At 42.9% G+C, this 27,813-nt stretch overlaps 2 protein-coding genes across 2 annotated transcripts in view; one reads left to right on the forward strand and one right to left on the reverse strand.

Moving 5' to 3' along the window:
• Positions 1–1,869: 1,869 nt before the first annotated feature.
• Positions 1,870–27,813, reverse strand: part of ACSF2 (acyl-CoA synthetase family member 2) — a 39,350-nt gene continuing 13,406 nt past the window's right edge. The window contains exons 2-16 of the mRNA XM_051994321.1: positions 19,660–19,849; positions 19,039–19,167; positions 18,442–18,495; positions 17,611–17,729; positions 17,219–17,381; positions 16,812–16,907; positions 16,255–16,403; positions 15,766–15,857; positions 15,366–15,442; positions 7,535–7,642; positions 3,822–3,973; positions 3,302–3,443; positions 3,078–3,194; positions 2,198–2,266; positions 1,870–2,056 (exon numbers count right to left, since the gene is read on the reverse strand). Of these exons, the coding sequence (XP_051850281.1) occupies positions 2,006–2,056; positions 2,198–2,266; positions 3,078–3,194; positions 3,302–3,443; positions 3,822–3,973; positions 7,535–7,642; positions 15,366–15,442; positions 15,766–15,857; positions 16,255–16,403; positions 16,812–16,907; positions 17,219–17,381; positions 17,611–17,729; positions 18,442–18,495; positions 19,039–19,167; positions 19,660–19,849 (1,708 nt within the window). The 3' untranslated portion in view covers positions 1,870–2,005. The remainder of the gene's footprint in view (positions 2,057–2,197; positions 2,267–3,077; positions 3,195–3,301; positions 3,444–3,821; positions 3,974–7,534; positions 7,643–15,365; positions 15,443–15,765; positions 15,858–16,254; positions 16,404–16,811; positions 16,908–17,218; positions 17,382–17,610; positions 17,730–18,441; positions 18,496–19,038; positions 19,168–19,659; positions 19,850–27,813) is intronic.
• CHAD (chondroadherin) lies at positions 9,858–15,092 on the forward strand. Its single transcript, XM_051994323.1, has 4 exons — positions 9,858–11,066; positions 13,559–13,722; positions 14,083–14,228; positions 14,953–15,092. The coding sequence occupies exons 1-3, from the start codon at positions 10,008–10,010 to the stop codon at positions 14,222–14,224; spliced, it is 1,365 nt and encodes a 454-aa protein (XP_051850283.1). The 5' UTR covers positions 9,858–10,007; the 3' UTR covers positions 14,225–14,228; positions 14,953–15,092.

The following is a 27,813-nucleotide window of genomic DNA, read 5'->3' on the forward strand; positions in this document are numbered from 1 at the left end:
TGTTTATTGTCTTCCCCCATTAGAAAATAAGCTCCTTGAGGTTAGAAATCATCTTTTTGCTTGCATTTGTATACCAGAGTTTAACACAGCACCAGACACCCAGTAAGCACTTAACAAATTCTTCTTTTCTCTCTTTCTCCCTTCTTCCTTTCCTTTTTTCCTTTTTCCTTCTTTGTGCCATATAATTTTTGGTTTATCCTTATTTTTCACCAAATTGTGCTACCCAGTTTTCCCAACAGCTTTTGTTGAATGATTTTTTCCCATTGTTCAGTGGCCCTAGGTTTATGAAACATTAAGTTACCGTATCAATTTGATTCTAGCTCGTCATTGTCTCACATGTTCCACTGATTTAGCTATTTTTTCCCCTAGTATCAGACATTTTGATAAGTACACCTAGTGTAATTTGAAATCTGGGAGTAGAAGACCCATGAAAAGAGGAATACTTGAAAGGAGAAAGGAGACCAGAAAAGGAAAGCTCCTTCTGAGTCTTAGTCTCCCCTACTGTGAAATGGGGACATATTTGCTTCTAGTCTCTGAGTCAGTTGGTCAGCTAATATTTAAGAAACAACTCTGTGCCAATTACATGCTAAACAGTGGGAATACAAAGAGAAGCAAAAGTCTGTCCCTGATCACAAAGAGCTCACAATTTGTTGGGGAAGACAACATGCAAACAAGTATTTATAAATTATAGGCAGGAGAAATTGGAGATAATTAGGGAACTAAGATTAAGATAACAGGAAAAGCTTGAAGGAAACTAGGGAAAAAAAAGAGGAAGAGATGAAGAGGGAAAGCATGAAAATACCTGGAATTGAGAAATGTACTATCTTGCTCAGAGGAAGTCATTGTCACCGAGCACATGGGGAAATATTAAGCATAATAAAACTGGAAAGAAGACTCTGGACTGAAGAGGTTTAACTTTACAATCTTGGGCTGGTGTTAGAAGGGAGGTTGTGCTAACCCTTATTCATCTGAACCAATTCTGTCCCCTCCAGCCTATCCCCAGGCTTCTGAGAGACCAATGTGTTCCGTATTGTTCCTTTGTATTAGTCCAGCTGAATTCTTTGTGAATCTCTTTGGGGTTTCCTTGGCAAAGATACTGGAGTAGTTTATTTACCATATTCTTCTCCAACTCATTTTATAGATGGGGAAATTGAGGCAAATAGGGTTAAGTGACTCACCCAAGATCACAAAACTAAACAAGACTGAAGCCAGATTTAAAAAGATATCTTCCTGACTCTATCCAATGAATTGCATTCTTTGGAGTCAGAGAACTCTACCATTACTACCCGAGTAACCTTAGACAAATCACTTGTACCTTAGTTTCCTTTTTATAACTTGAAGGAGTCAGACTAGAGCTCTTAAGGTTCTCCTTATTTCTAAATCTATAAACCAGACTAAGCTGAACTTTCTATTTGCTTCTGATCACTTCTATTTCCTTGTCCTGGTCCATCCACTAGGAAATACTCTTCAGAAGAGCTTTACCCCCTTCCTTCTTCTGAGGTGAGGTGATGAAGTGAAGAGAAAGGAACATGGGGCCAGCCAGATGTCTTATAAGAATAGTAGTTGTTGTTCAGTTGTGTCCAAGTCTTTGTGACTCCATTTGGGATCTTAGCAGAGATACTGGAGTGGTTTGCCATTTCCTTCTCTAGTTCATTTGACAGATGAGGAAACTGAGGCAAACAAAATTAAGTGACTTGCCCAGGTTCACATAACTAGTGTCTGAGACAAGATTTGAACTGAGGAAGATCTACTGCTGCCTATAAGAGTAGCAGGAGACGTTTATCCCCTATTCTGTGAATATTGCTCTGTTTCAAAAGAGAGGATATTATGTTTTAGATTTTTTTTTTATCAAAACACTTGAAATGTGAATTGAAAGCAGAATCTCTTTATATGAAATTAAAGAAAAGTGATATGGGTATCAGGATAGGGTAACAGAGGAAGTACAGGTAGACTGGAAAGAAGATTCCTCAAGAGGAGTTGAGTCCTTTCCACCCTGACTGTGGTTTCACAGTTTCAGATGCTTTTCCATCCATTCTCGAAGTTTGTATTTTTGAATCTAAAGGAAAAAGACACATAAAAGTATGGATGACAAAGGCTTCCTGGACCCACCCTGATGGTCTTAAATCCTTGATGATTTCTCCCAGGCTCCCAATATCCATTCTTCCTTCCTTTTTTTATCTGCCCCGACTTTACACACCTTTCCGGAAACAGTGAGTGGATATTCCTTAACAAACACGATGTATCGAGGAATCTTGAAGTGGGAGATCTGCAGAGATCAGAGAGTAAGGATAGAGTTCCAGAGCTAGAAGCATGGGGTAGGGAGGAACTCAAAAGGGGGACAATTATTAGCATGCGTATGGGTCTTGGGCAAGGGGAGGTGTGCACTAGTCCTGACTAAACTGCCAAAGTAACTATCCTACAGGGCAGGGCTGATTTTTCCTAGACAAGAAATTCTTGTGGCTCTCTATTGCCCCTCAGGATCAAAAATAAAATCCTCTTTAGGGCTTTAAACAACACTTTCTATCTTTCCATTTTTACAACTCCACTCCCCCATACTCAGTAACCCAGCAACAGTAGCCTTGCATGAAACATTTCAGACAACCCAAGCTCTGGGCATATTCCCGGGCCAAACCCCCTTGCCTAAAATGCTCTTTCTCTTTTGTTTCTGCCTCCTGGCCTTTTTGTGAGACATTCCAACTTTAAAATCTGTGCAGTTTTTATGACCAAACCCCATGCCTGGAATGCTCTCTCTTCCCCTCTGCCTCCTGGTCTCCCTAGCCTCCTTTAAGACTTAGCTGAAATCCTACCTTCTGCAAGAGCCCTTTCCTAGTCTCTCTTTCCCCTACTGGTAATGCCTTCCTCTCGGAGATAATTTTCCACTTATATTGCATATCTGGTTCATGCACAGTTGTTTGCTGGTTGTCTCACCTGTTAGAAGGTGAACTCCTTGAGAGCAAGGATGATGATTTTCTTTCTTTCTTTGCTAACTCCAGCTCTTAATACAGTGCCTGGGACAATGTAGGAGTTAATAGATGCTGGTTGACTGAGTCCATTGTGACAGTGGGCACTCCACCTACCTTTCCTTTGCAGTAAGCTTTCAGTTCCTCGGGGGTGACCTGTCCTTCGTACTTGGCCTTAAGACGAATACAAGCACAGATTTCCTCCCCCATCCGCTCATCTTTTACTCCAACCACCTGATATAGGGAGACAACTAGGGCTGAGAGCATAATCCAAGCCTTACCCACCGTCTCTCATACTTCCCACCATTGGGGCCACTCTCAGGAGGTCAGATGTAGTTCACCTGGGCTTCCTGCACATGGGGAAGTTTGTGAAAAAAGTCTTCCAGTTCAGCTGGATAGACATTCTCTCCTCCTCGAATGATCATGTCCTTGGAACGGCCTACAATCTTGCAAAAGCCCTCTTCATCTACTGCAGCAATGTCCCTATAGCAAAAAACGTTGAGCTCTGTTTTTAGCTCTTTCCAGCTCAGTCCTACTCTAGGCTATCCCCATCCAGTATTTTCTACACCCTTAGCAGTTGTGTTCACCCTTCCAGCTGACTACATAAATCCTCTTTGCCAGCCTCTAGCAATAGAAAAATCCTCTTTCCCTTAAGTCTAGCATCCCTTCCCCCTACTCTCCACTTTCTTCTCTTTCATTGTTTAACTTTCCACTTTCCTTGGCTTCTATCCTAATTTAAAACCATGGTCCTGATGCCTAGCCTCTTTTCTTCCTTCTCTTTCCAAAAGACCTCTCTCCTCTTCGTTGGCAATCCAAATCTTCTCCCTTGGTTCTTGGACTTGACCCCTTATGTCCTCTTACCCTGTCCAATACCATTTGTCCTCATCAATGGTGTCTTTTGTCTTCTCAGGATCATCCCAGTAGCCCAGCATGACGCAGTAACCACGGATACACAGCTCCCCTGGCATGTTTATCTCTACCTGTTTCCGTGTCTGTGGGTCCAGGACCTGGGCCTACGACAGGACAACTTCAAGCTAGGCCCTTCCCAACACCAACTTATTCAGGATTGGGAGAGCCTGGCCAAATAAGCAAGATAGGAGGGGTATGGGAAGAACAAATTGAACTGAGTTCATGATCAAAGGAGAGGCAGAAGTCTCACCTCATTGTAGGAGGGAAGGCTGGAGGACTGAGCTGATGCTAGAGTGGCAAAAGACAAGGGAGAAAAGAGAGCGCCAGCCTAAGCCAAGCCAGAAGGTGTTAAGAGTCTGAGGTAGTCAAAATAGTTAGGAGAATATATAGAGGAGATCCTGAGAAGCAAAGAAAAATATTTGAGAAGAAAAAGCAAACAGTAAGGAAGGGGTCTTTAATAATAATAACTAGAATCGACAAAGCACTGTGAGGTTTGATTTACAAACCACTTATCTGAAACAACAAACCTGGAAGGTACAGTGATTATTATCCCCATTTTATAGAAAAGGAAACTGAAGGACATAGCTCAGGATCACATAGATTATAAATATCATGCTGTTTTTGAACTCAGATATTTCTGATTCCAGAGCCAGCATTCTTTCCATTGCACAATCTAGCTGCCTCCTTTATAAAATATTAAGCTATCACTAAGCTAGAAATTCTTTAAATGGGTCCATGAACTATCTATCTAGACACACACATGTTTATATACATATACATTTATAGTAGCTAAAAAAGTGGCCCATGGATAGAACCCTGATCACCTTCATGAGTTCAAATATGGCCTCAGATACTTACTAACTGTGTGATCCTATTTGTCTCAGTTTCCTCAGCAATAATCTCGAGAAGGAAATGGCAAACTACTTCAATATCTTTTTCCAAAAAAATCTCCCAAAATGAGGTCACAAAGAATCAGACACAATTGTATAACAAATATACACACATATATATTTAGAGAGAATGATTTCAATATGATGGGTTTTTTGTTATCTGATTTTTTTTTGTTTTACATTTAAAACATTTTTTAGAGAAGAGGTTCACAAGCTTTCCTAGAGGACCAAATGATACCAAAAGGAGAACCTCTGCTTTAAAGCTTAAGCTGTTGGAGTGTTAAAGAAGATAGGGCAGAGGAGTATTTTGAGGGAGTAGACAAGGATCCATAAGAGAATGTGACCAAGAAAGCAAAATGAAGAAAAACAGAGCATGGGCACTATATTTACAATTGCTCTCAGCTTCAGTTTCTGCATCAGTTTAAAAAGAGTCATACTACCTCTCTTACTTCCTTCACAAAGACATTGTGAAGATCTATTGTGAAAATAGGTATGAAAGCACCATGCAGGGAATGCCAGTTGTGGAAACACCCTCCACCATAAATCTCAAAGAATAGCTTAAAGTCCCTATAAGTTAAGTGACTTGCCCAAGCTTCATATAAGTAATGTTTGAGGTGAGATTCAAACTCAAGTCTCACTGCTTTTATCCACTTCCACACAACTGTATCAAAAAGAGTGAAAAATGTTAATAAAAATGAGATATCTGTAAAATGCTTAGCATAGTGCTTGGTTCATAGTGGTGCTTGTTTTTTTCTTCCATTGTATTAGTGGAAAGAGGCATGCTATCATTCATCATTCAACAAACATTTATTAAGCACTTACAGTACAGACTACTTACAGCACTACACCATGTTGTAGTTAATAGAGAATGACCTAAGTCAGCAAGATCTGGGTTCAAGTGTTACTCTTGACACTTATTGGTTGTATGCCCCATGGGTAAGTTATTTAACTACTTGGTGCCACAGACAAATTTGTAAGACTATACATTTCATCCAAGGCAGTCCCAATAGATTTTAGATAGAAAATGCCACCTGCATCCAGAAAAAGAACTAGTATGTGTTGACTTACATTCAATCTCTACTTATTTTTAATGTGTTTTTTCTCTCCTATGGTTTTTCCCCTTTGTTCTGATTTTTTTTCTCTCAGCATAGTTCATAAAGCAATGTATATTATAAATATGTAAATACATTTTTTAAAAAGCAGGGGCCAATCTGCATTAATATAGAATTTTATCATAAGTCTAGTCCAAAACATGGCTGCAAGAGACCTGGACTTGACTTGCAGTACTCCTATGATTAAGAGTACACAGTTATTTGGGGAAAGAATCTTGAGCTTTGAGTCAGGAAGATCTGCTTCTGAATCCCACCTCTGACATTTACTAAAAGTGTGCCAATGGGCAATTCACTTTAGTTTCTGACTTTTGGATTTGATTAGCTATGAAGTGGAAAAAGCTAGCACCTACTTCACAGGATTGTTTGGGAGGTTCAAATGAAATAACATGTGCACCAGGATTGCAAACCATTTTCTCAGGTAATCCCAAAATAAAGTAAAAAACTAAATACACAAGGCATTAACTATGAACTTTAAAGAAAAGTAAAATTTTCATCTTCAGTGAGGGATTTCTGCATTCTTTGGAAAAAATGGTAGCTGTGACCTAAAATTTGGGGTGAGGTCCCCAGTATTATAAGATATTAGTAAAGTTTGCATGACAGTCAAAGATGATGAACTTCAGAGAAGTGAAAGGAACAGGAATGAAAAGGAGTCAAAGACATGTGTGTCTTTGTCAGTGTGTGTGTGTGTGTGTGTGTGTGTGTGTGTGTGTGTGGGTGTGTGTGTATGACATATGAGAGGGAGGAAGAAAAGGCTGAAGAGTCAAATCACAGACAGAAAGTCACATCAGTTCTTTTGTTTCTTTGAATGAGACTAGATGACGGCAGCTCAAGGTATGGGTAAACTGGCAACACAACAACTGGGTGGTAGATGTTCCTCAGTTCAAATACAGTCTCAAAGATTCCTAACTATGTGAACTTGAGCATCTCACTCGAATGTGTTTGCCTCAGTTTCCTCATCTGTCAAATGAACTGGGGAAGGAAATGGGAAACCATTGTAGTATCTTTGCCAAGAAAACCAAATGAGGACATGAAAAGTTGGACCTAACTGAAAGAACTGCATAACAAAAACTCGGCAATAACATGACTGAGACAGGGAGGGAAGTCAGTAAGCCTAGCCAAATCTGTTTTTGCTGGCCACCAGTCTAACTCTCTCAGGAAATTGGTCACTGATTCCAGACTTGAAGAGGAAGATAAACTGAGCTCATCTTCAGTTACATGGGAATATTCTTCCAGACTCAAGAAATTTCAGAAAGTGGGCTTTTCTGAGAGACTGAAATGAAATTGGCTGGGGTTATTTTGTAAGAGAAGAAGAGTGTTTGTAAAGGAGAGCTTCTATTCACTGGTCAACATTCTAGTCATTCATCAAATATGAGGAACAGGGGAGAGGAGAGGTGTGTGTGGAATTGTTTGGGTTTGGGTGGGACTGGAACTGATGGGGCAGCATTGGGGGCCTGACCTTTAAAATCGAAGAGTGTATACATTGAAGGAAGTGCTGGATTTGAGGCCAAAAGACTTGAACTCAAATCCAAGCTGTGCCATCTGTCTTTGTAACCTTGGCAAGTCATTTTGGGTTCCTCAAATATAAAATGAGGGATTTGAACTAGGCAGCTTCTAAGGGCCTTTCCAGCTCTAAGTAGAGGATCCTAGGAATTGGAGTGCTCACCTCTGTGTGGGGCATAATCCTGCCCACAGTGTTTATCTTCTTTTCTATGTTGTCATCATAGAAGTTCATGAAAGTCACAGGACTGTTTTCTGTGGTCCCATATGCAACCTACAGAATTGGGAAATAGGACTGAATTGGGTATCTTAGAAAAATTTAGAGTTGTGGAGAGCTGTGTGGTGGTGATGGGAAAGAACACATTCCTTTTAAGTTCCACATAAGAGGACTAAGGAACTCCTAAGAACAAACGGTAGAGGAGGCAGGAGGAAAACGGAAATGGTAATTAATTCATGGAGACAGAAGGACTAGATAATTATTAAACCTGTCCACAGGAATCCCAGACAACCTTAAATAGCCTTTGGTCCCCTTGGTTCAGTCTTTTAGCTTCCTTATTTACCCACAGTAGCCACAGTCTCATCAATTCTGGAGCATACGTCTGACCGCAGCCCCCCAGTTCCATACCCCCCTTGCTGGTTTCCGGCCGCAGTGCCTTCCCTTTCACAAACTCCAAAGATGCCAATAAAACCTGATGAGAAAACCAGCTTAGTTCTTGATTGGAGTGTGTGTGGGGTGTGTTTGTGTGTCAGAGGGGAGTGATGGTGGGAGACAGAACTTGGGAATTGACCAAGAGACACACCTCTACCCAAGCATTACCCCAGCCAAAGAACCCTGGGTGGAGGGCCCCTGCTCTGGATAGCTCCAGGGCCCTGGAAGGTTAGCAGTTTCCTGTGAATTTATGATCATAAAAATAAAATAAATATCCAAAATGAGGATATTAAGAACCTCAATGCTCAGCTGTCTGCTCAAGAGGAGCCAGAACAGCCGGAAAAAATAGAAAAACCAGAAATCAGACCTGGCACACAAGAGAAAAAGAGGGACAGGAAAAGTTCCCCTACCGGAGAATTAGAGGGTGGAGGGGAGCAGAAGAGACTAAATTATCAGAAGAGGGAGCAGGGGGTCCTTAAGAGCGTAATATGCACCTAGACTCAAGATCTAGGACTAGGAGACTGGGTTTCCCACACTTCTAGATACCCTACACCCCATCCCACATTGGGCACCTCCCCAGACCAGTGCTCAGACACCGGGCCCTTTGTCTGTTGCTGAAGTCTGTCCCCTTCCCACCCACCGCTGGCATAAAGCGGGCACCACCAAGACCTGGCCAGACCTCTTTGTCCGGTCTCCTTCCTTCCCTGCCACCTCCCCGGCTGTGCCCCCCTGCCATCAGGCTGAACCTTGGCCTGGAGCCTGATCCACTGCCCATCAACACCCTACACACACACACACACACACACACACACACACACACACACACACACATGCCCACCGACAGCCGCTCCCCTGTTCGCAGGAATCCGGACATAGCGGCGCGCATTTAAGGTAAAATGCGCGGCTGGCAAAGCACAGGGAGACCTTGGGGAAGGACAGGGAATTGGAAGGGTGAGTAGGGGGAACTTTTCTCATCCCAATCGGAACATCCCGCCGCCTGAACTGGCCCGACTCTTATTAACCCCGTCAAGGCTCCCCAGCAAGTAATTCTCCCCATCTCTAGTTTCCCTCCCCATCAATAAGTAACCTCGTCCTGGCCAGAAATCTAGATTCAGAGGGGCATTGCCTGGAATGAATCCACTCTCGCACCCCGCTGACGAGAAGGAAGCCGATGGAAACCGAGATCCCAGGATATAGTTTAGGATGTGGCGGAGCTCGCTAGGGGGCTAATCAGCACCTCGAGGTTCCCTATGCAGCACCTCGAGACTCCCTCTTCTCTAGCTTAATTGCAAGCTGTGGCATACGGGGAGGTGGGTGTGGAAGTCCTTATCTGTGTGTCTGCACACGCGTAGCAGTCATTAGGGTTAACCCCCTCTCTGTGTGCCCATCCGCGTATGCAAACAAGCCCTGGAGTTCTTGCTTGTTTTTTTCCCCCAACTCTAGCTGTCGGAAAAAGTGGCTATAGCCGCAAGTAGCTGGGAAAGGTACAGCCTGGAGGGGAGGATAGGGAACCGCCTGCAGAGTTTGGCCGCCCAAAGGGTGCGGCGGGCTCTGAAGTTTGTCCCGCCCCGGGCTAGCTGGAGAGCTGGACACTGAAGCCAGCTCTCACGTTCAGTCTGGGCGGCACAAGGTCTTGCTCTATTAACGCGGCGCGCCCTAGTGGGCAATTTAGAAATGCTAAATCCGACGGCAATCCCTGCAGGGTCTTAGGCGCCGAGCAAAGCCCGGGGGAATAAGCAGGAGGAGAAGTGGGAGTAATTGGGGGGGGGGAGAAGAAGGGATGGGAGGGATGTGGGGAGCAGAGAATCTCAAACTTCAGGGAAATGTCAGAAATACACACCCAGATATACACCCCGGGCGCCTCCCCACTATCTGCGTCTCGCCAGCGGGTCCTGGCTCAGAATTCACCTTGGGTAGGAAATAATCTGGGGTCCGTTAAGAGGCATTTAAGACCCGTTGCGTCCCACCCCGATCCCATCCAGTAAGAGGCATGCTGCCAACTCTGTTGTCGAGTGGAATGGGGAAGATAAAGAGGCAAAAAGGTTCAAAGGATGATCTGACCCCGGATAGTTGGGCAGAGCCCTTGAGGGTCCCCCCCAGACTGGAAGGAGACAGCTCCAGAGGTGAGGGGGTTAAGCCTCGACAGCTCCACGTAGAAAGTTGGCTTCTGCTGCAGTCTGCGGTCTGGGATTCTGCATATATAGGGCGGAGACTTCAGCTGATTGCAGGACTCAACTCCCGCCAGTTTCTCCCTCCGTTCTCAACGACCATGGCTTCCCCAGCCCTCCTGGTCGGCGTCTGCCTGCTGCTGGTCGGCATCCTGCCTTCCCTGCACGCTTGCCCCCAGAACTGTCACTGCCACGGCGGAGACTTACAGCATGTCATCTGCGACAACGTGGGGCTGCGCAAGATCCCAAAGGTGTCCGAGAAGACCCGGCTACTCAACTTGCAGCGCAACAACTTCCCAGTGCTGGCCGCTAACTCCTTCAAAGCCACTCCGGCCCTGGTCTCCCTGCATCTCCAACACTGTCAGGTGCGTGAAATAGCTGCAGGCGCTTTTCGAGGCCTCAAGCAGCTCATCTACCTGTACTTGTCCAACAATGACATTCGGGTGCTGCGCAGCGGAGCCTTTGACGACCTCACTGAGCTCACCTACCTCTACCTGGACCACAACAAGGTGAGCGAGCTGCCTCGTGGACTGCTCTCCCCTCTAGTCAACCTCTTCATCCTTCAGCTGAGCAGCAACAAAATTCGAGAGTTACGCCCGGGAGCCTTCCAGGGCGCGAAGGACCTGCGTTGGCTCTACCTGTCGGACAATGCCCTGACTACCCTGCATCCTGGAGCTCTGGACGATGTGGAGAACCTTGCCAAATTCCATCTGGACAAGAATCAGCTTTCCACTTACCCCACTGCTGCCCTGAGCAAGCTGAGAGTGGTGGAGGAATTCAAGTTGTCTCACAACCCACTTAAGGTCATTCCAGACCAAGCCTTCCAGTCTTTTGGACGATACTTGGAGACCCTCATCCTGGACAACATGAATCTGGAGAAGGTGAGCAAGCCCTTTTGCCCATCCTCATTCTCCCCTTGCAAGGAGTTGGAAGAAAAAAAAAAACTTCTTGGACACAGCCAAGATAACAAATCAATTGGCATTGTGATCTATGGTTTAGGAACCCTTCTCACCCCCTGTCCCATAGTTCCACTGTACTGTCTCCTCTCAGGCTGGCATCCAAGTATCAATGGAAAAGAGAAATCTTGGGGTTTTTTCTTTTCTACTTTACCTTGTCCAGGATTCTTAATTCTTGGACATTTGCACCCAAGAACCTTTGCTTGTAAAAGGTTTGGGAGCCAGCCTGAGATGGTACCTATACCACCCAAAACCTTCTTTCACAATTGGCTGCCCTTTTCATTTGGACCTAGGTGAGAAACCTTCCCTCTCTGGTTTTTCTCCCTTCCCCCCTCTCCTGTAAAACCTATAAAGGGAGGTTTGTTTATTGATGAGCCCTACTGTAGAACTTAAGCTGAGTCAATCCCCACAAAGAGACCCTGTTCCTTGTGGGCAGGGGAGCATGTGTGTATGTGTGTGTGTGTGTGTGTGTGTGTGTGTGTGTGTGTGTGTGTGTGTGTTGGTGGGGCTGTGGCTAGTGGAGTGAGGAGGGAAGGGAAAGGGCAGGGAGGCTGGGGCAAAAGCAGAATCGAACCAAAGTGGGGGCACAAGTGCTCAGCCTTTAAAAAGTCCTTGGACCCCAGACAAGCACTTTCTCAGGAAACCTCCCTGTGCCCAGCGGAATTCAACTGTTTTTCATCTGTTTACTTTGTCACAATTGATGCTGTCAGAGCATGGTTTCCCCACTCCATCCCCAAAAGTTTTAGGCACTTTGTTTTCACTATCCCAGTTAGTCCAAACACCATACTCTCAACCTTGGCATCTGGAATCTGGGTACTTATAATCATTTATTTTGAAATGGAAGAAGTTTTTGAATCAGCTGGTCCAACTCTTTCATTTTACAGTTGAAGAAATTAGCTCCCCTAATTTTATATCCAGCATTCTACTAGAGATAAAAAAAAATAACAGTAACAAACAACCACAGTTCCAATATTATCTCAATTGGTCTTCACAACAGTTTTTGTTTTGTAGGAATTAACATTATTATGTCCATTTTACAAATGAGAAAACTAAGGTTTAGAAAGATTGTCTGGCAAGTCTAAGTGTAAAAGGAAAAATTTGAAATTAGGTACCTTCTCTGACTCCAATTCCAACGTTCTTTCCCATTATACTAAACTAACTGACTCTTCAGTTTCTCTTAGCACTGACTGTGACCCTTGGAAGACAAAAACAAAAACCTTCCTATTATGAAAACCAATTCTGAACTAGACGGCCCTTCCTCCTTTAACATACTATAGTCCTGTGAGCCTTCTGCCCTTCAAATTCCCCTCTCAGGGTTAGGTAAAAAACTGGAGATTGAAGAAAATGGGACAGTGGTGAAAGATAAATGCTCAGTTGTGTCGTTGGGAATCAAAAAGCTATCTCCCTCCTTTGGCGAATCTGATACCTATGAAGTGCTTTGGCGAGACCTTCAAAAGCCCAGTAGGTCCAGGGAAGGGTTCCCTCTTTGTAATGGTGGAAAATTAGTCTGGAGCCAGGACGACTGGGCAAAGAGGCTGGGGTGGGTGCCAGCCCTGCCTGCTGAGAGCATCAGGGTGGAGGAAGCAAAAGCATCAGGATAGATGAGGAGGGCTTTAAACAGGACTAGTCTCAGAGCCAGGAATCTCTTAAACTCCGACACTAACAACAGATGGGGAAGAATTGGAAATACTGTGAGATGTGTTATGAGGAAGGGGGGATGGATCTATATGGGGCTTCTAACCTTGGAAATAGGCTATCCAGGGCAGCTAGCTGATCATGCAGCTTTTTGCCCAGTGGCAATGGTTGTTGTTTCTCAGAAGCCCCATAATGCCCCTTGCCTAAATTCTACTCCACCTCTCCTCAAGCCTAAACTGCCTCGGATTGCCTTCAGTGAAAGAGCTCATCTACATTGGAGAGTTTGGACATTTCCATGTCTCCAGGGATTCTGGGGCCTCTGGCAACATTAGTCTTGGAATTTCAGGCAACAGAAGCTAGTCTAGGGAGGAGTGCTAAGAAGATAGTTAAACCCAGGACAAGAGCATGGATAGATGGTTTTTCAGGAACCTCCAGACCCATACAAAATGTATAACAAGTAATGGAGGAAATTTCAATGTATGTATATATAATGATTTCCTTTCCTATCCCCATTGAATATATGTTTCTCATTCAAAAGCCTTGGACATTTGGATATAAAGTCTGCTTATCTCCTCGCCATTCCCCCCAACTCCTTGCCCTTTAGCATCAGGCTAAAAGGTAGTGATAAACAATGATTCAGAGCCCAAAGCCAATAAGGAATAAGGAGTGGGGAAAAGCTATGCTCTACAACTAAGAATTGAGAGGGGGAAAAAAAAAAAGGTGGCAATCAGGTGACCAGCTCTAGCCAGATTCAAATAACCATCGTCTATCTTCTCCTTCAGTTCTCTGATGGTGCTTTCTTGGGTGTGACCACCCTAAAACATGTCCACTTGGAAAACAACCGGTTGAGCCAGCTGCCCGCTAACTTTCCTTTTGATGGTTTGGAGACACTGACCCTGGCCAATAATCCCTGGAAGTGCACTTGCCAGCTCCATGGCCTTCGAAGGTGAAACTTTCCCCTAAATGTTAGGGATCACATAAGAAACCCTGCCTCCACTTCCTGGTCTGGGGGGTGGGCATAAAACTCCTGCCCTGACTCAGAGGAAGATAGGATGGAAATTAAGGAGACTGACTCTTCTTCCTTGACCCTCTGAAGGCAAAAACTGGATTAGATCCTTACTTTTAGGAGTAGATATCCCCAATCATCTGCTTTTTTTGGAACCTAGAGCAGAAAATTCCTCTTCCTCATCCCCCCCTCATTCCTCCTACATACAAAGTCCAAGTAGGTGTGCCCTAAATCTTAAAATACTCATATAAGCCAGTACCCACTAGTTCTGGCTCCTACCAAATCTCTCTGTCCTGTCAGGTGGCTGGAGGCCAAAGCCTCACGCCCTGATGCAACATGTGCATCTCCCACTAAGTTCCGAGGTCAACACATCCGGGAGACGGCAGCCTTCCGAGGCTGTAAATTCCCCACCAAGAGATCTAAGAAAGCCAGCCGCCATTAAACAGGTAATAAAGCATGGGGAGGAGTGGAGCTGGGTATGGGTTAGTAAGAAGGCCCTCTCTCTCATTCACTTCTATCACCTGGCAGCAAGGTTTAAAGGGGATGGGGGAGCTGGGTTCAGTGGGAGAGAAGAAAATGGGAAATGTAGCCCAAGATACCAAAGGGTGACTGGCCCATTGGACAAGGGGATATAGGTGAAGGATAGGCTTCTTTCTAGGGGAAGGGAGAGGTGGGAGTCCTCCCCCCCCCCAGCCTGAGGTCTCTCTGGGGAGGGCTCCACCTTTAACACAATTCTCTGAAGATTCCCCATTTTTGTCTCAGCTCCCTATCCTGAGTCCCAGTTCACTTTGATCATAATTCCTCATTCCTCATTAGGTTCTGATCTGCCAGTTCCAGTGACTGGTCTCTTTGTCCCATTAGAGAAACTAATGATTCCTCTTTCTACTCCCAAAGTCAGCTCCATCCTTTCTCCCTGCCCCTACGCTGCTGAGACCTATCCATCCCTAGGTACTGAGGGGGGTGGCCTTCTAGGCCAGAGAGTTCTTCCACAACAACCAATTATATTCTCCATCCCAGATTATCCCAATAGATAGTCCAAGGTCAGGATTATCAGCCCATATATTTATAACTATCCTTCCCTTATCACGTGTCCTCTGAAATTGGAAAGCAGAAACCCTATTCCTCCCCTCTCACACCCCACCCAAAGGGTTCACCCTTAATTCTTTACAGCCCTACCATGGAGAGAGAGCCTCTTCCCCCTTGGCCCTGCCCTCGGGAATCTCCAGCAGGATACCTGTGCTTTGCTGACTGGCCCTCCCTATGTTATATTTTTCTCCCTCCTAGATTTATATAAATACACATGTATAATATTTATCTCTCACCTGTGTCAATGACTTACCCAACCTCTGAAGAGAGCAAATTGTATTCTTCCTTATGTCCGTTTTCCAGTTCAAGAATTGGATATGAAGACGTAGCCCATTTTTCCCTTATCTCCCTGGTTGCCACCCCACCCTTCAGCCTTCTATCATCTGCCCAGCAGGTCTGCCCTCAACCCCTGCCAAGCCATCCTCTCACCCACCTACAAAATCCACATTGGAAATTTCAAAACCCAAGGGATCTCATCCCCGTATGGAAAAGCTCACCGTCATTTCCGTCAAGTTCATCTTCTGGATGATGGTTCTGATGAGCTCTGGGGGGGCTGAGGACCCCGCAATCACACCTGAATCAGAGACAGCACTTACTCTCAACTCAGCCTCTCTTCTTCTCTCCTCCCACTTCCCCATCAAACCTTGCCCCTGTCTATCATCCATACTATCCTACATACCACAGATTGGGCTATTATTGGATTGGATCCCAGGGAAGGGTCCTTCCCAACATTTGTGCACCATCCACTTCCCAGGGTTGGGGGAGAAAAGGTTCTAGGCAATCAGTTTCCCCTACTCTCCCTCCTTCCCTGAAGCACTGCAGCCCACCAGTTTGGCCTCTCTAAATGAAGGTCCCAGAGAACCCTGCACCCTCCAACCCTTGGCTTCCACCCCCAACCTCCTCGAAGGGTCGAAATGTCATAGCTGGAAAAATCAGGTTGGTTCAGCATGTCGACAAACATCGTGGGAGTGCCATAGATCATTGTACCCCTGTAGAGGAGATGACCTTAGAATTAGGCCTGGATGTTAGGATGCCCTCTCCTTCATTTTTCATAATCCTCTCTCTAGTTCCCTGAAATAACCAGAAATATACAGAACCCCCAGGGCCATATCTGTTTGTTAAGAGGGGAAAAGGGTCACTGTGCCTTTACTGGGATGAAAGTAAGGATGGGGAACATTGGATGACCAAGGTTAGACTTCTCTTTAAGTCCCCTCCCACATCAAGCCAGGGCCCCTTGGTGAAGAAGGAGAAAATCCCAGGGAAGACAGGGTATGGATTAATTGCTATGAGTCAGAGGGACGCTAGGAGACAGTGGGAAAGACCAGATCTGCTCTAACGTTGGGTCATAGGGTGGAAAATAAGAGGGGCGTGGCCTCAGATGCCCACCTCTCTTGAGTGACAGCTTCCAGTGCCCTCTTGCCCTCAAAACTCGGAGATGACAAGATGAGAGTGACACCGTACAGTATGGACACCATCGTGCCCCCCACAGAGCCCAGGCAATGGTACAGGGGGCTGGGAAGGACCAACCGGGGCTCCTGGAGTCCCAGATAGACAGAAGTGTGAGGTTAAGCCCTGGGGCCCAAAGCCAGAGCTAACACCCAAGAATTTTTCCCTTTAGTTAGAAATTAGAGTTCAGGACATTGCTTAATTCCTTCCCAGAACCATAGGCATAAGAGCTAGAAGGGATCATAGCAATAATCTACTCCAACCCAGATGAGGAAATCAAGGCTTCAGTAGATTAAATGACCCAATCACAAGCAACAGAGTTGAGATCTGCACCCAGGACCCTTGTCTCCAAAACCACTGTTCTTTGTAACCTGCCCCATCCACCTCCTCCCTTTCCCCTTCCTAACCACCCTCACTACTGCTCTGGGGCTCCCACTCCCAAGGAATGAGATGTTCCCCCAAGTCTTTTCCATTCCCTTCTCCTTCCCACTCTTTACCTTGTTGCGAAGATTCATCCGGTCCCCTATAAAGATGGCATTGTTAACAATGTTGTGATGAGAAAGTGTGGCTCCCTTAGGTCTGCCTGTTGTTCCCTGGCAACACAAAGGTTTTGTCAGCCTGGATATCCCAGCCTAGATATCCCAGAGGGATGCCCAGAAGGCAATAGAGTGCATGTGCATTTCAGAGAAAGAGCCATACCATGTGCATAAACTTTCTGGGGAGGGGAGATAACAGCAGTACTAGTCCAAGCCCCGGGACATTTCTCTTAGTTACCTGGCAAGGGGGGCGATGCCCACTACCTGATTCCTTCTTCTCCTGGTCCCCGGGGAAATGGTCCTAAGCAAAGACCATATGCTTGGGATGGGGAGGCACTGGACTTGTGGCCCCCAACCCTTTGTCCTACCGAAGTGAACTGGATGTTGATGGGGTCATGGCAGGACAATGATCTCTGGACGTCCTTGAGCTGGGCCAGTTGGGCAGCTTTCCCAGCTTGTAGCACATCATTCATGTGGAAAGTTCCTGGCAATTTGGAGTCCAGGACGATGACTGTGGTCAGTTCTGGAAGACTGAGCCAGGAGAGGGTAAGGTAGGATCAGTAAGATTCTTGTGAGCTTGGGGAGGGTGGGACCACAAAAGATTCACCAGCCCCAGTCCTTGTTGGAAGGTGAATCTTGGTGGGATGGAGGGTTCAATAGGAATGGAGTTGACTTCCCTCAGAGCTTGGGATCACAGTGTTAGAGACCAACAAGCCTCCCATCCTCTCTCTGCCCCGACATCACCTTCTTTTGTACCTACTTCTTACTCCTTAGTGCCCCTGCGCTGCATGTCTCCAGCTCTGGGCAAATCTGCTTCAGAATATCATAGTAATTCTGGGTCTTGAACGTGCTGGGGAAGACAAGGGCCTTGCAGCCCACCTGAGGAAGTAAAATTCCATATTCACAGTATGCCAAGTCCCTGAGAAACCCTAGGTTTAGTGCCAGGGTTACTCAGTTGTAGAGGGCATCTTTGACAGGTGCTCGATAAATATAACTTCCTCATTAACCCTTTCCCTGTACCATAAGCAACTTCCCCAATCTCTATGCCCTTATCCAACTGCCATCTAGTCAAATTGTATTCCTATCCCACAGGACTACCCAAGATGTTTAGCCCTATTTCTCACCTCCCAACTCTTTAGGAGAGGCTCACAGAATGTGGAGCAGTAATTAATTTTAATGATCATCTAGTCCATTTTACATAAGTAATTGAGGTCCATGGGGGTAAACACCTGCCTAAGGCCTTCCAAGAAGTAAGCAACAGAGATTCAAACCCAGGCTCCTGGATTTCCAGGCCTTTCCACTCCAAAATGTGGCTGCTTCCATGAGACTGGATTCCCCACTCCCACTTTCCACTCACCAGACAAAAAAGAGGGTACCTGCTATTCCTTCCAAATTACTCCATGAAGTCTGAAGGTATCATTGGACTTAGGGCACAACTTTGCCCAATGAGACACTGACAATGGCTGAGAGATGTAGCTCCTCTGCTTCGGGATTAGGGATCATAGCCAGAGCTCCTTCCTCTGAACCTATCCTTGCCCCCGCCTCACTCCCAAAGAGCTTCCCCCACCGTCATTCCCCAAGCAGCTTGTACCTTTTTGAGAACAAACTTTAGCTCTTCGGACTGGTAGGCAGGGTTCACAGAAACCTGGCAAGAGGACAACCCAGAAATGTCATCCATTGTGTCAGATCCAGAGGCTGTCTCTCTCCACCCTTCCTCAAGTGAAAACACTGTTCACTCACTCAGGTGCTTCCCTTCCCCTCCTATGCCCCCAGAGAGAGCATCTGCATTTCCAAGATATGAACCCTTTTGTGTCAAAGTGGCCAGATGCAGAACAAGGTCTGAGACTTGCAGCCACTGGTGAAGTCTCATTCCCAACAATGTAATTGCATAATTGTGTAATGTTAAGAGCTGGAAGAAAACTGAGAAAGAAGCTAGTCCAACCATCTCACTTTGAAGAAGAATAGGTGAGGAGGCTAAGACTCAGAGTGGAGGAGGGTCTTGCCCAATTTGCACAGCAAATTCATTTCAGATCTTGGATTTCAACCCAGGTCTCCCTGTTGAGTGTTCTCCAGGATATGTCAAATGCTGCTTTTGTTGGAATTCTCCCAATCTTGGAGACTCTCCATTCCAACCCTGGGTCTCCTCCTCCCCTCCCAGAAACTCACCCTGGCAGTGCCCCCTCCTCACCAGGATGATGCCAGCCTGTGCAGTGGCCAGTTGCATCAACACCCATTCATAGGAATTAGGACCCCAAACGCCGAGCCGATCTCCTTTGCTGAGGCCGAGGTTCAGAAGCCCTAAGGCAGCGGTGTCCACCTGAAACAAAGAAGAAACCAGTTGATTGCAGGCAGAGTCCAGCCCTCCTCCCTCCATTCAAACCAACTGGTCCTTTACACTTCCTCTTTGATGCTTATCTACCCTCAGAAGCTTGCTGATAAATGTGTTAACAACCAGAAAACCAATGAACCCTTGATACTCTTTACCTTTAATCTTTATTGCTAACATTTTTCTTTAGCTCTTTTTTTCTCTCTACCTCTCCTAAGTTTAAACAATCAAAAATAAATCAATCATTCAAGCCCTGATTTATAGCATCCAGCCAAATTTAATAACTGAGCTTGAGCTGGTTCTAGCACATCCCTGCTTCCCCATCCCTACTTCGCCATGACCTAGAATGTAGGAGAGCAAACAGCTGAGGAACTTAGGGTTCACAAGAAGTTCTTGGAATTTGATCCCACCACTCCCCTACTATTGAATCCCTAGCCATAGCCAAATCAACAATAGCCCCGGGCTGAGGTTCAAGGATCTTACCTCCTGCTTAATCTGTTCAAATGTCTTCCGGATGTTCTGGTGTGAGACAACTAGGGCTTCTCTATTTGGAAACATCTCAGCTGTGTCCTCAAGACACTGGCCTACTGTCTTAGAAGTGAGCTTCATATCCGTGGGCCCTTTGAAATAGCTGAGGTTGCCATGTGCTGTATAGTTCCTAGTGTCTGGAGAACTTCAAATAGAAAGTTGGTTTATTGGGCTCATGACCACCTGAGCTGGCTCCCACCCAGCTGTCTCACCCCCTTCTTTGGCCCCCTTTCCTACTCCAAGACAGAGCTGATTTAGTGTTGCATAGACCACTAGAATGAATCCAGCCATTCCCCTAAAATTCGCATCCCTTCCCCCACACACATATACACAGCTCCTATATAGCAGGAGGAGAGAATTCTTGTGAACCTGGATATATCTGGAACCTGGTGGGATAGGGAATGGGAAAGAGGCTAGATTATATCCATAAGATATCCTCCCTTTTCTGACTCTAGGGCAAAAGAGAAGTGATAATACCATTTAATAATATAAGAGTTTCCTGAACACAAAACAGGAAATGTAAATATAAAGGGCAGTAATAAATAATGGGCAAATATATTTATCAAGGCAAGAAGCAACACAATAATTGAGAAAGTTATACAGATTAGTTTAGGTGATAGAATACAACACACTTCCAAGGAGAGGAAGATAGTCTTACTTAGAAGACTACTTTTAGCAATCTCTATGGGTACAGGTACCTAAAATCATAGGATTTGTTGGGGTGCCAGATTTTTTCACATGTCTGAAACTTTTGGGTCTTCTGTCAGTCATTCAAATCCTTGCTTTCCCTTTTCTTCCCTCTGTCTCTGCACTTTCTTTCTCTATTCCTTTTCAACTTTTTTCCCCCAAGAGTTTCTACAACAATCAGAAATCCTATATTCCTCATCATACAAAATTAGCAGCATTAAAGGATTATTCTTCAGGGAACTGCCCAACTCCCTCTGGTGGGTGGATCTTCACTTCAGTGATGTCCTAAAACATCCCCTAATATCAGATGAGGAAAGGCTGAACAAGTTGTGGTATAAGCTTGTGATGGAAGACTATTGACAAGAGGTTGCAAAAAAATCTAGGAAATCTTATATAAACTGAAGGAAAGTGAAGTGAGCAGAACCAGGAGAACATTGTACACAGTACTAGCAATATTGTAATGATCAAGTATGAAAAACTTAGCTACTCCGATCAAGGCAATGATCCAATACAATTCTTTTTTTTTTTAATAACTTTTTATTGATAGAACCCATGCCAGGGGAATTTTTTACAGCATTATCCCTTGCATTCACTTCTGTTCCGATTTTTCCCCTCCTTCCCTCCACCCCCTCCCCCAGATGGCAAGCAGTCCTTTACATGTTGAATAGGTTACAATATATTCTAGATACAATATATGTGTGCAGAGATCCAATACAATTCCAGAGGACTCATAATGAAAAATGTCATACACTTCTAAATAGAGAACTGATAAATTCTGAGGGCAGATTAAAGCATACTTTTTTTACTTTATTTTTCTTATTTGTGTGTGTTTGTTTTCTATTGCAACATGGCTAATATGGACATATGATTTTACAAATATAACTGAGTATCCTGTTGCTTGCTTTTTCAAGGGGTAGAAAGGGGAAGAATAGAATTTGGAACTCAAAATTTTAAAAAAATGTTTTTAATGCAATGGATGGGACAAAGCCAAGATGGCAGAATAGAGACAATCCAGCAGAACCCTCCCAACATTCTTTTCCAAACAACTTTAAAATAATGCCTCAAATCAAATTTTGGAGAATAGAGCCAACACAAGGTTATAGTGCACAGTTTTCAAACCTAAGACAAATTGGAAGATCAACAGGAGATGTTCATAACAGGAGTGGGGGCAGCAGCAGCACCAGTGGTGAACCTTGGAGGCTGTCATGGGTGCAGCTTCAGATGCTCTCAACCCAGAAGTGGTAAAGGGACAACAGATGGTAAGGACAACTTGTCAGAAAGAGATAATGGGGGACCTTTTGTTTGCATTGGGTACAGTTGGTGCTGATTGGCACTTTATGCAACATGATTGCTCATATGCAATTCTGAGTTACAGTTCTAGAATGGAGAGGACATGATAAGTGAAAAGAGAGCAGGAGTACTGGTCACAGTTCCAAAGCAGAAAGCAGAATTAGCACTTGTGTTGTAGAAGGGCAAGGGTTCCTCCTGAAGCTTGGCACAGTGCCTCCTTACTCCTAGGTGAGCAGAGTTCAACTTTAAGATAAATTTCAAGGTTAACAGGCTGGAAAATTAAGTAAACTAGAAAAAGAGAGAACTTCACCATAAAAAGCAATTACATGGCAGGGAAGAACAAGACACAATCTCAAAAGAAGAGAACAGCTACAAGGGAAGGTTTAAAGAAAAAAAATGCAAATTGCACTTGAGCCCCACAAGAATTCCCAGAAGAATTAAAGGAAGAGATAAGAGTGGTAGAGGAAAAATTGGGAAAAGAAACAAGAGTGATGCAAAAAAATTATGAAAAGAGAATTAACAGTTTAATTTTTTAAAAAGACAAAAAATACTGGAGAAAATAATATTTTTTAAAAAAAATAATAGAACATTCCCAAAATATATAGAGAATTGACTCTAATTTATAAGAAATCAAGCCATTCTCCAATTGATAAATGGTCAAAGGATATGAACACACAATTTTTGGATGATGAAATTGAAACTATTTCTACTCATATGAAAGAGTTCCAAATCATTATCGATCAGAGCAAATTAAGACAACTCTGAGATACCACTACATACCTATCAGATTGGCTAAAATGACAGGAAAAGACAATGATGATTGTTGGAGGGGATGTAGGAAAACTGGGACACTGATGCATTGTTGGTGGAGTTGTGAATGGATCCAACCATTCTGGAGAGCAATTTGGAACTATACTCAAAATGTTATCAAACTGTGCATATCCAGCAATGTTTCTACTGGGCTTATATCCCAGAGAGATATTAAAGAAGGGAAAGAGACCTGTATGTGCAAAAATGTTTGTGGCAGCCCTGTTTGTAGTGGCTAGAAACTGGAAAATGAATGAATGTCCATGAATTGCAGAATGGCTGAGTAAATTATGGTATATAAATGTTATGGAATATTATTGTTTTGTAAGAAATGACCAGCAGGATGAATACAGAGAGGCTTGGAGAGACTTACATGAACTGATGCTAAGTGAAATGAGCAGAACCAGATCATTATACACTTCAACAACAATACTATATGAGGATCAACTCTGACGGAAGTGGCTATCTTCGGCAATGAGAGGAGACAATTCAGATCCAATTGATCAGTGATGAGCAGAATCAGCTGCACCCAGCGAAAAAACAATGAAAAATAAGTGTGGACTACTTGCATTTTTGTTTTTCGTCCCAGGTTATTTTTACCTTTCTAAATCCTATTTTTCTTATGCAATAAGAGAACTATATAAATATGTACACATATATTGTATTTTAGATATACTCTAACATGTTTGACATGTATGAGACTGCCTGCCATCTAGGGGAGGACATGGAAGAAGGGAGGGAAAAGTTGGAGCAGAAGTGATTGCAAGGGTCAGTGTTGAAACATTATCCATGCATATGTTCTGTCAATAAAAAGCTATAATAAAAGAAGAATAGCCCATATGAAAAAGGAGGTATAAAATGCCACTGGAAAAATATTCCATAAAATAGAATTGTACAAATGGAAGCTAACAACTTCCATAAGACATCAAGAAACAATAAAACAAAGTCAAAAGAATGAAAAAAATGGAAGAAAACAAGAAATATCTCATCAGAAAAACAACTGACCTGGGAAATAGATCATGGAAAAATAATTTAAGAATTATTAGACATTATATTTCTAGAAATTATAAAGAAAAGCTTCTTTGATATCTTAGACCTAGAAAGTAGAATAGAAAGTGAAAGAACTCATTATCTCCTAAAAGATATTCCCAAATGAAAACTTCCAGAAATGTTATAGTTAAATTCCAGAGCTCACAAGGAGAAAATATTCTAAGTAGCCAGAAAGAAACAATTCAAATACATTGAACTATAGTCAGTATCACACAAAACTTAGTAGCTTTCATATTAAAGAAGCAGAGCTTGGAATATGATGTTCTAGAAGGCAAAAGAGCTAAATTACAACAAAGAATAAAATACCCAGTGAAACTGAATAAAATCTTTCAGGGAGAAAAATGTAATGAAATAGAGGACTTTCAAGCATTCCTGATGAAAAGACCAGAACTGAAAAGAAAATTTGACATTTAAACACATGACAAAAAAAAAGTCACAAACAGATAAAACAGAAAGGAAAAAATCACAAGGAACCCAATGAAGTTAATTGTTCATATGTCTATATGGGAAGATGATACATTTAACCCCTAAGAACTTCATCATTATTAGGGTGATAGGATTCTACATAGACAGAGGGCATGGATGTGAATAAGGAAGGACTTCTACAATGAAGGTGGAAATGGGAAAGAGTGAGAGGGGTACAGGCCATGTTTAAACCTCTCTTTCATTGGAATTAGTTCCAATAGGGGAGAATACACACACACACACTCAGTTGGACATAGGAATTTATCTTATCCAACTGGAAATAGGAGGGAAAAGAGAAAAAAGAAAGGGGTAAGGATTATAAAAGGGAGAGCAGATTAAGAGAGAGAATGGTAAAAAGCAAAACAGACTTGAGAAAGGATAAGATAAAAGAGAAAGAAGGATAATTAGGGGAAAATAGGATAAAGGGAAATATAGTTAGTAATCATAACTGTGAATGTGAATGACATGAGCTCACCCATGAAATGGAGGCAGTCAACAGACTGGATTAGAAACTAGAATCCAATAATAAGCTGTTTGTAAGAAACAGAAAGACACAGAGTTAAAATAAAGGATTAGAGCTAAATCTATTATTCTTCAGCTAAAGTTTAAAAAAAAAAAAGGCAGGTATTTCAGATTGATTTCAGTCAAAGTGAAAGCCAAAACAGACCCAAATAAAAGAGATCAGGGAAACTATATTTTACATGAATTCAACTCTCACCTGGGTTTGCTTTCTTTCTTTTCAGCTAAGGGTTTATCTATCACAGCGTGATTAGCCATTAAACCAGGAAAAGAAGTCATTCAATGAACTTTAAAAATAAAGTGACCAGGGCAACTTAGCACCTGCTCTATGGGATGGCCTCTATAAGCTGATTTTTTTTTTTTTATGCTTCATGGGGTTTAAAGTCCCACAATCAACACCTCCTATAAAGATGACCTCCCACCTCAGGGTCTTTGTACAGGCTGTCTATTCTCATACCTGGAAAGGTCCATGTTTTCCCTCTTTCCTTTGCCTTTGAAATCCTTAGCTTAATTTATCTCAAGTAGGTTTTAGTGTTTTTGTTATTCAGTTGTTTTTAGTCATGTCTGACTCTTTATGATCCCATCTGGGGTTTTCTTGGCAAAGATGCTGAAGTGATTTACCATTTTCTTCTCCAGCTTATTTTACAGATGAGGAAACTAAGGTAAATAGGATTAAATGACTTGCCCAGGGGCATACAGCTGGGGTCTAATGTCAGATTGTGACTCAGGTCCTCCTGACTCTAGGGCCAGAGTTTTATCCACTGTGCCATCTACTTGCCATGTATGTCACCTGATATAAACATATACAGTATTTAATAAATGGTTGTTGAATAACTGATCTGAGGCCAGTATCTTTGGCTTCTAAAATCTATTCAGATTTAAGAGATGAGGTCGAATGTTCTGGCTCTCACTGAGTTCTCTGATTCAACCTCCTGCCTGCTTACATCTATGATACTTCACAAATCTCTGTCTCTGGTAAAGACAAGTTCTTTGTCCCATTTCATTTGCTTTCATTTTTTCATTTCTGGCTAGCCTTCACTTGTAGCTGCTTAAGTTCTAGCATGAAGGCATCTTGATGCCAGAGTGCCATAGCACCAGCTGAGCAAAGACATAATATATAATACTAGCATACTAAAAGTATCCAATTATCAGTTCATCCATTAAGAGTTTGAAGAGATTTTAAAGTCAGGCAGCAGTTTTGGGAAATGTTTAACTAACTCTTTGATCGGAAAACGTATATGACACATTTTAAAATGTAATGCTGTGGACTAAAGAATATATGCTAGCATACTAAAAGCACACAATCACTGCTTCATTCATTAAGAGCTTGAAGAGATCTTAAATCCAGAGAGGTGTTTGTTAATAAATATTTTACAATCAGCTCTGGGGGGCAGGGAAGAGAACACATATAAGATATTTTAAAGTTTAACTTGAATTGACATTTTCTTCATCACTTTCTTAAAGACTTAATCAACAAAATAATAAATCAGCCTTGATTTTATTCTTTGCCAATTTCCAAGGTATAAATATTCATCTTGAAATTTGAAATAGATGCGTACATCTATCCTTAAAGCTCATCTGAACTCTCTCATGTTAGTTAAGCAAATTGAGGGTCAGAAGCAGAATTTGAATTCAGTTCCTTTTTTTCCAAAGTGAGTATTCTTTGTACGATGCTTTCTTGGGGTTTCTTGGGGTCAATAGTCGCTGGTTCTTCATGCTTGTCCCTTTCATGCCATTTTCTTGACCATGTTCCATGCAGAATTCCTCATACTTTCAGGACTTTTAGATTTGTCCTCCAATTTTCAATTTCAGATATTGTCCTTGGATTTTTGCTACCTACTTGGTTCTAGTTTGGTCATATCTCATTTTATTTTTCCTTTCCTTCCCCCTCTCCCAAAGTGGCCTCTCCTACTAGTTTAGTTAATTGCTAATCTCTGTCATCTCAAATAACCTTCACTCCTTCATCCTTGCTTACCTTTCTGGTTACTTCTCCACCCTCTGACTTAGAGTAGGGGAGAGTTCCTTTCTGTTTTTAGGGAGTCCAGTTGAGGGCCCCTAAGATGCAGCCCCAGGGGGATGCACACCTGCAAGAATTAGGCCAGGCTACAGATAAACTAGCTACTTGTCAATTAGAGTACAAAAGGGAGAAGAAAGAGGGACAGGAGGAGGAGAAAGAGGAACAAGAACAAGAGGAGAAAGAGGAAGAAGAGGAAGAAGAAAGAGGAGGAGGAAGAAGAGAAGAAAAGAAGAAAGGAAGAAGAAAAAGAAATAAAAAGAAGGAAGGAGGAGGAAGAAGAGGAGGAAAGAGGAGGAAGCAGCATTTATAGAGCACATTAAAGTTTACAAAGAAGATACTTTACATACATTATTTTATTATATATGTTTTATGAAAGTTTTATTTTTTCTCTTTTATGGTTGAAGATGTGGGAGAGCAGTAGGAAGAAGAGATAAAAATAGATGTTTTTAAAAAATAATAGCCCAATGAGGAAAGTGAAGCCATATTATTATGGCTATTTCAGAGATGAGGGAAATAAGTCTCAGAGAAGCTCTTTAAAAAGAAAATCATTGACTTTTGAACTAAACACCTAATATGTCAGAGCTATAACTCATCCTGACTCTAGTGCCCATTTTCTTTTCACTCCACCCTTCTGCTTTCACAGTTATAAACCTTAATCCCCAACAGAATCTTTTCTATCCTTGAAATATTCAGCCTTTTGGTAGAGGTCATTTAACAGATCACTCCCATCATCTTTTATTAGAAAGGGAAGTAAATTTATCAGGTTCTGAGTTTAAATCTCAGTTTGCCAGTATACTATGTAACTTTGAATAAGTTACTTAATAAGATTTCTGTATTTCAGTATATTCATCTGTAAAATGAGAAACAAAATTTGATGATCTCTAAGGTCCCATACAGTTCTATCTCCTGTGAGCCTATGATTCTTTAAAGGCTTCCCCATTCAATGGACAGTGTAGAAGATTCCTTTGAGGACAAGAATTTTTAACCAATGGTCTGTGAATTTTTAAAATAATAACTACTTGAATATAATTTTTAATCTTATATATTGCATTTAGAAACATTCTGAGAAGGATTCTTTAAGTTTCATCAGATTGTCACAAGGTCTATACCATAAAAAAGGTTATGAACCTCTGGGATAAGTGATCAAGAATTTTAATTCAGTCTATGTGAAAATGTCACCTATCAGTTTTATCAAATGAAGCAGAGGTAAAATGAAACAAGACAGTGGTTGGATATATTAGCTCCTTCAGGATCCTAAGCCAAGGTTTGACAAA

Source organism: Antechinus flavipes, chromosome 4 (genome assembly GCF_016432865.1).
Source record: "Antechinus flavipes isolate AdamAnt ecotype Samford, QLD, Australia chromosome 4, AdamAnt_v2, whole genome shotgun sequence".
Taxonomy (NCBI): Eukaryota; Metazoa; Chordata; class Mammalia; order Dasyuromorphia; family Dasyuridae; genus Antechinus; species Antechinus flavipes.

Bases quoted from the DNA above. Each gene is read 5' to 3' on its own strand.
- CHAD (XM_051994323.1), top strand. From the start codon at position 10,008: ATGCTGCCAACTCTGTTGTCGAGTGGAATGGGGAAGATAAAGAGGCAA. The intron at 11,067-13,558 runs GTGAGCAAGCCC...CTTCTCCTTCAG, and splicing joins ACAACATGAATCTGGAGAAG to TTCTCTGATGGTGCTTTCTT. The intron at 13,723-14,082 runs GTGAAACTTTCC...CTGTCCTGTCAG, and splicing joins CAGCTCCATGGCCTTCGAAG to GTGGCTGGAGGCCAAAGCCT.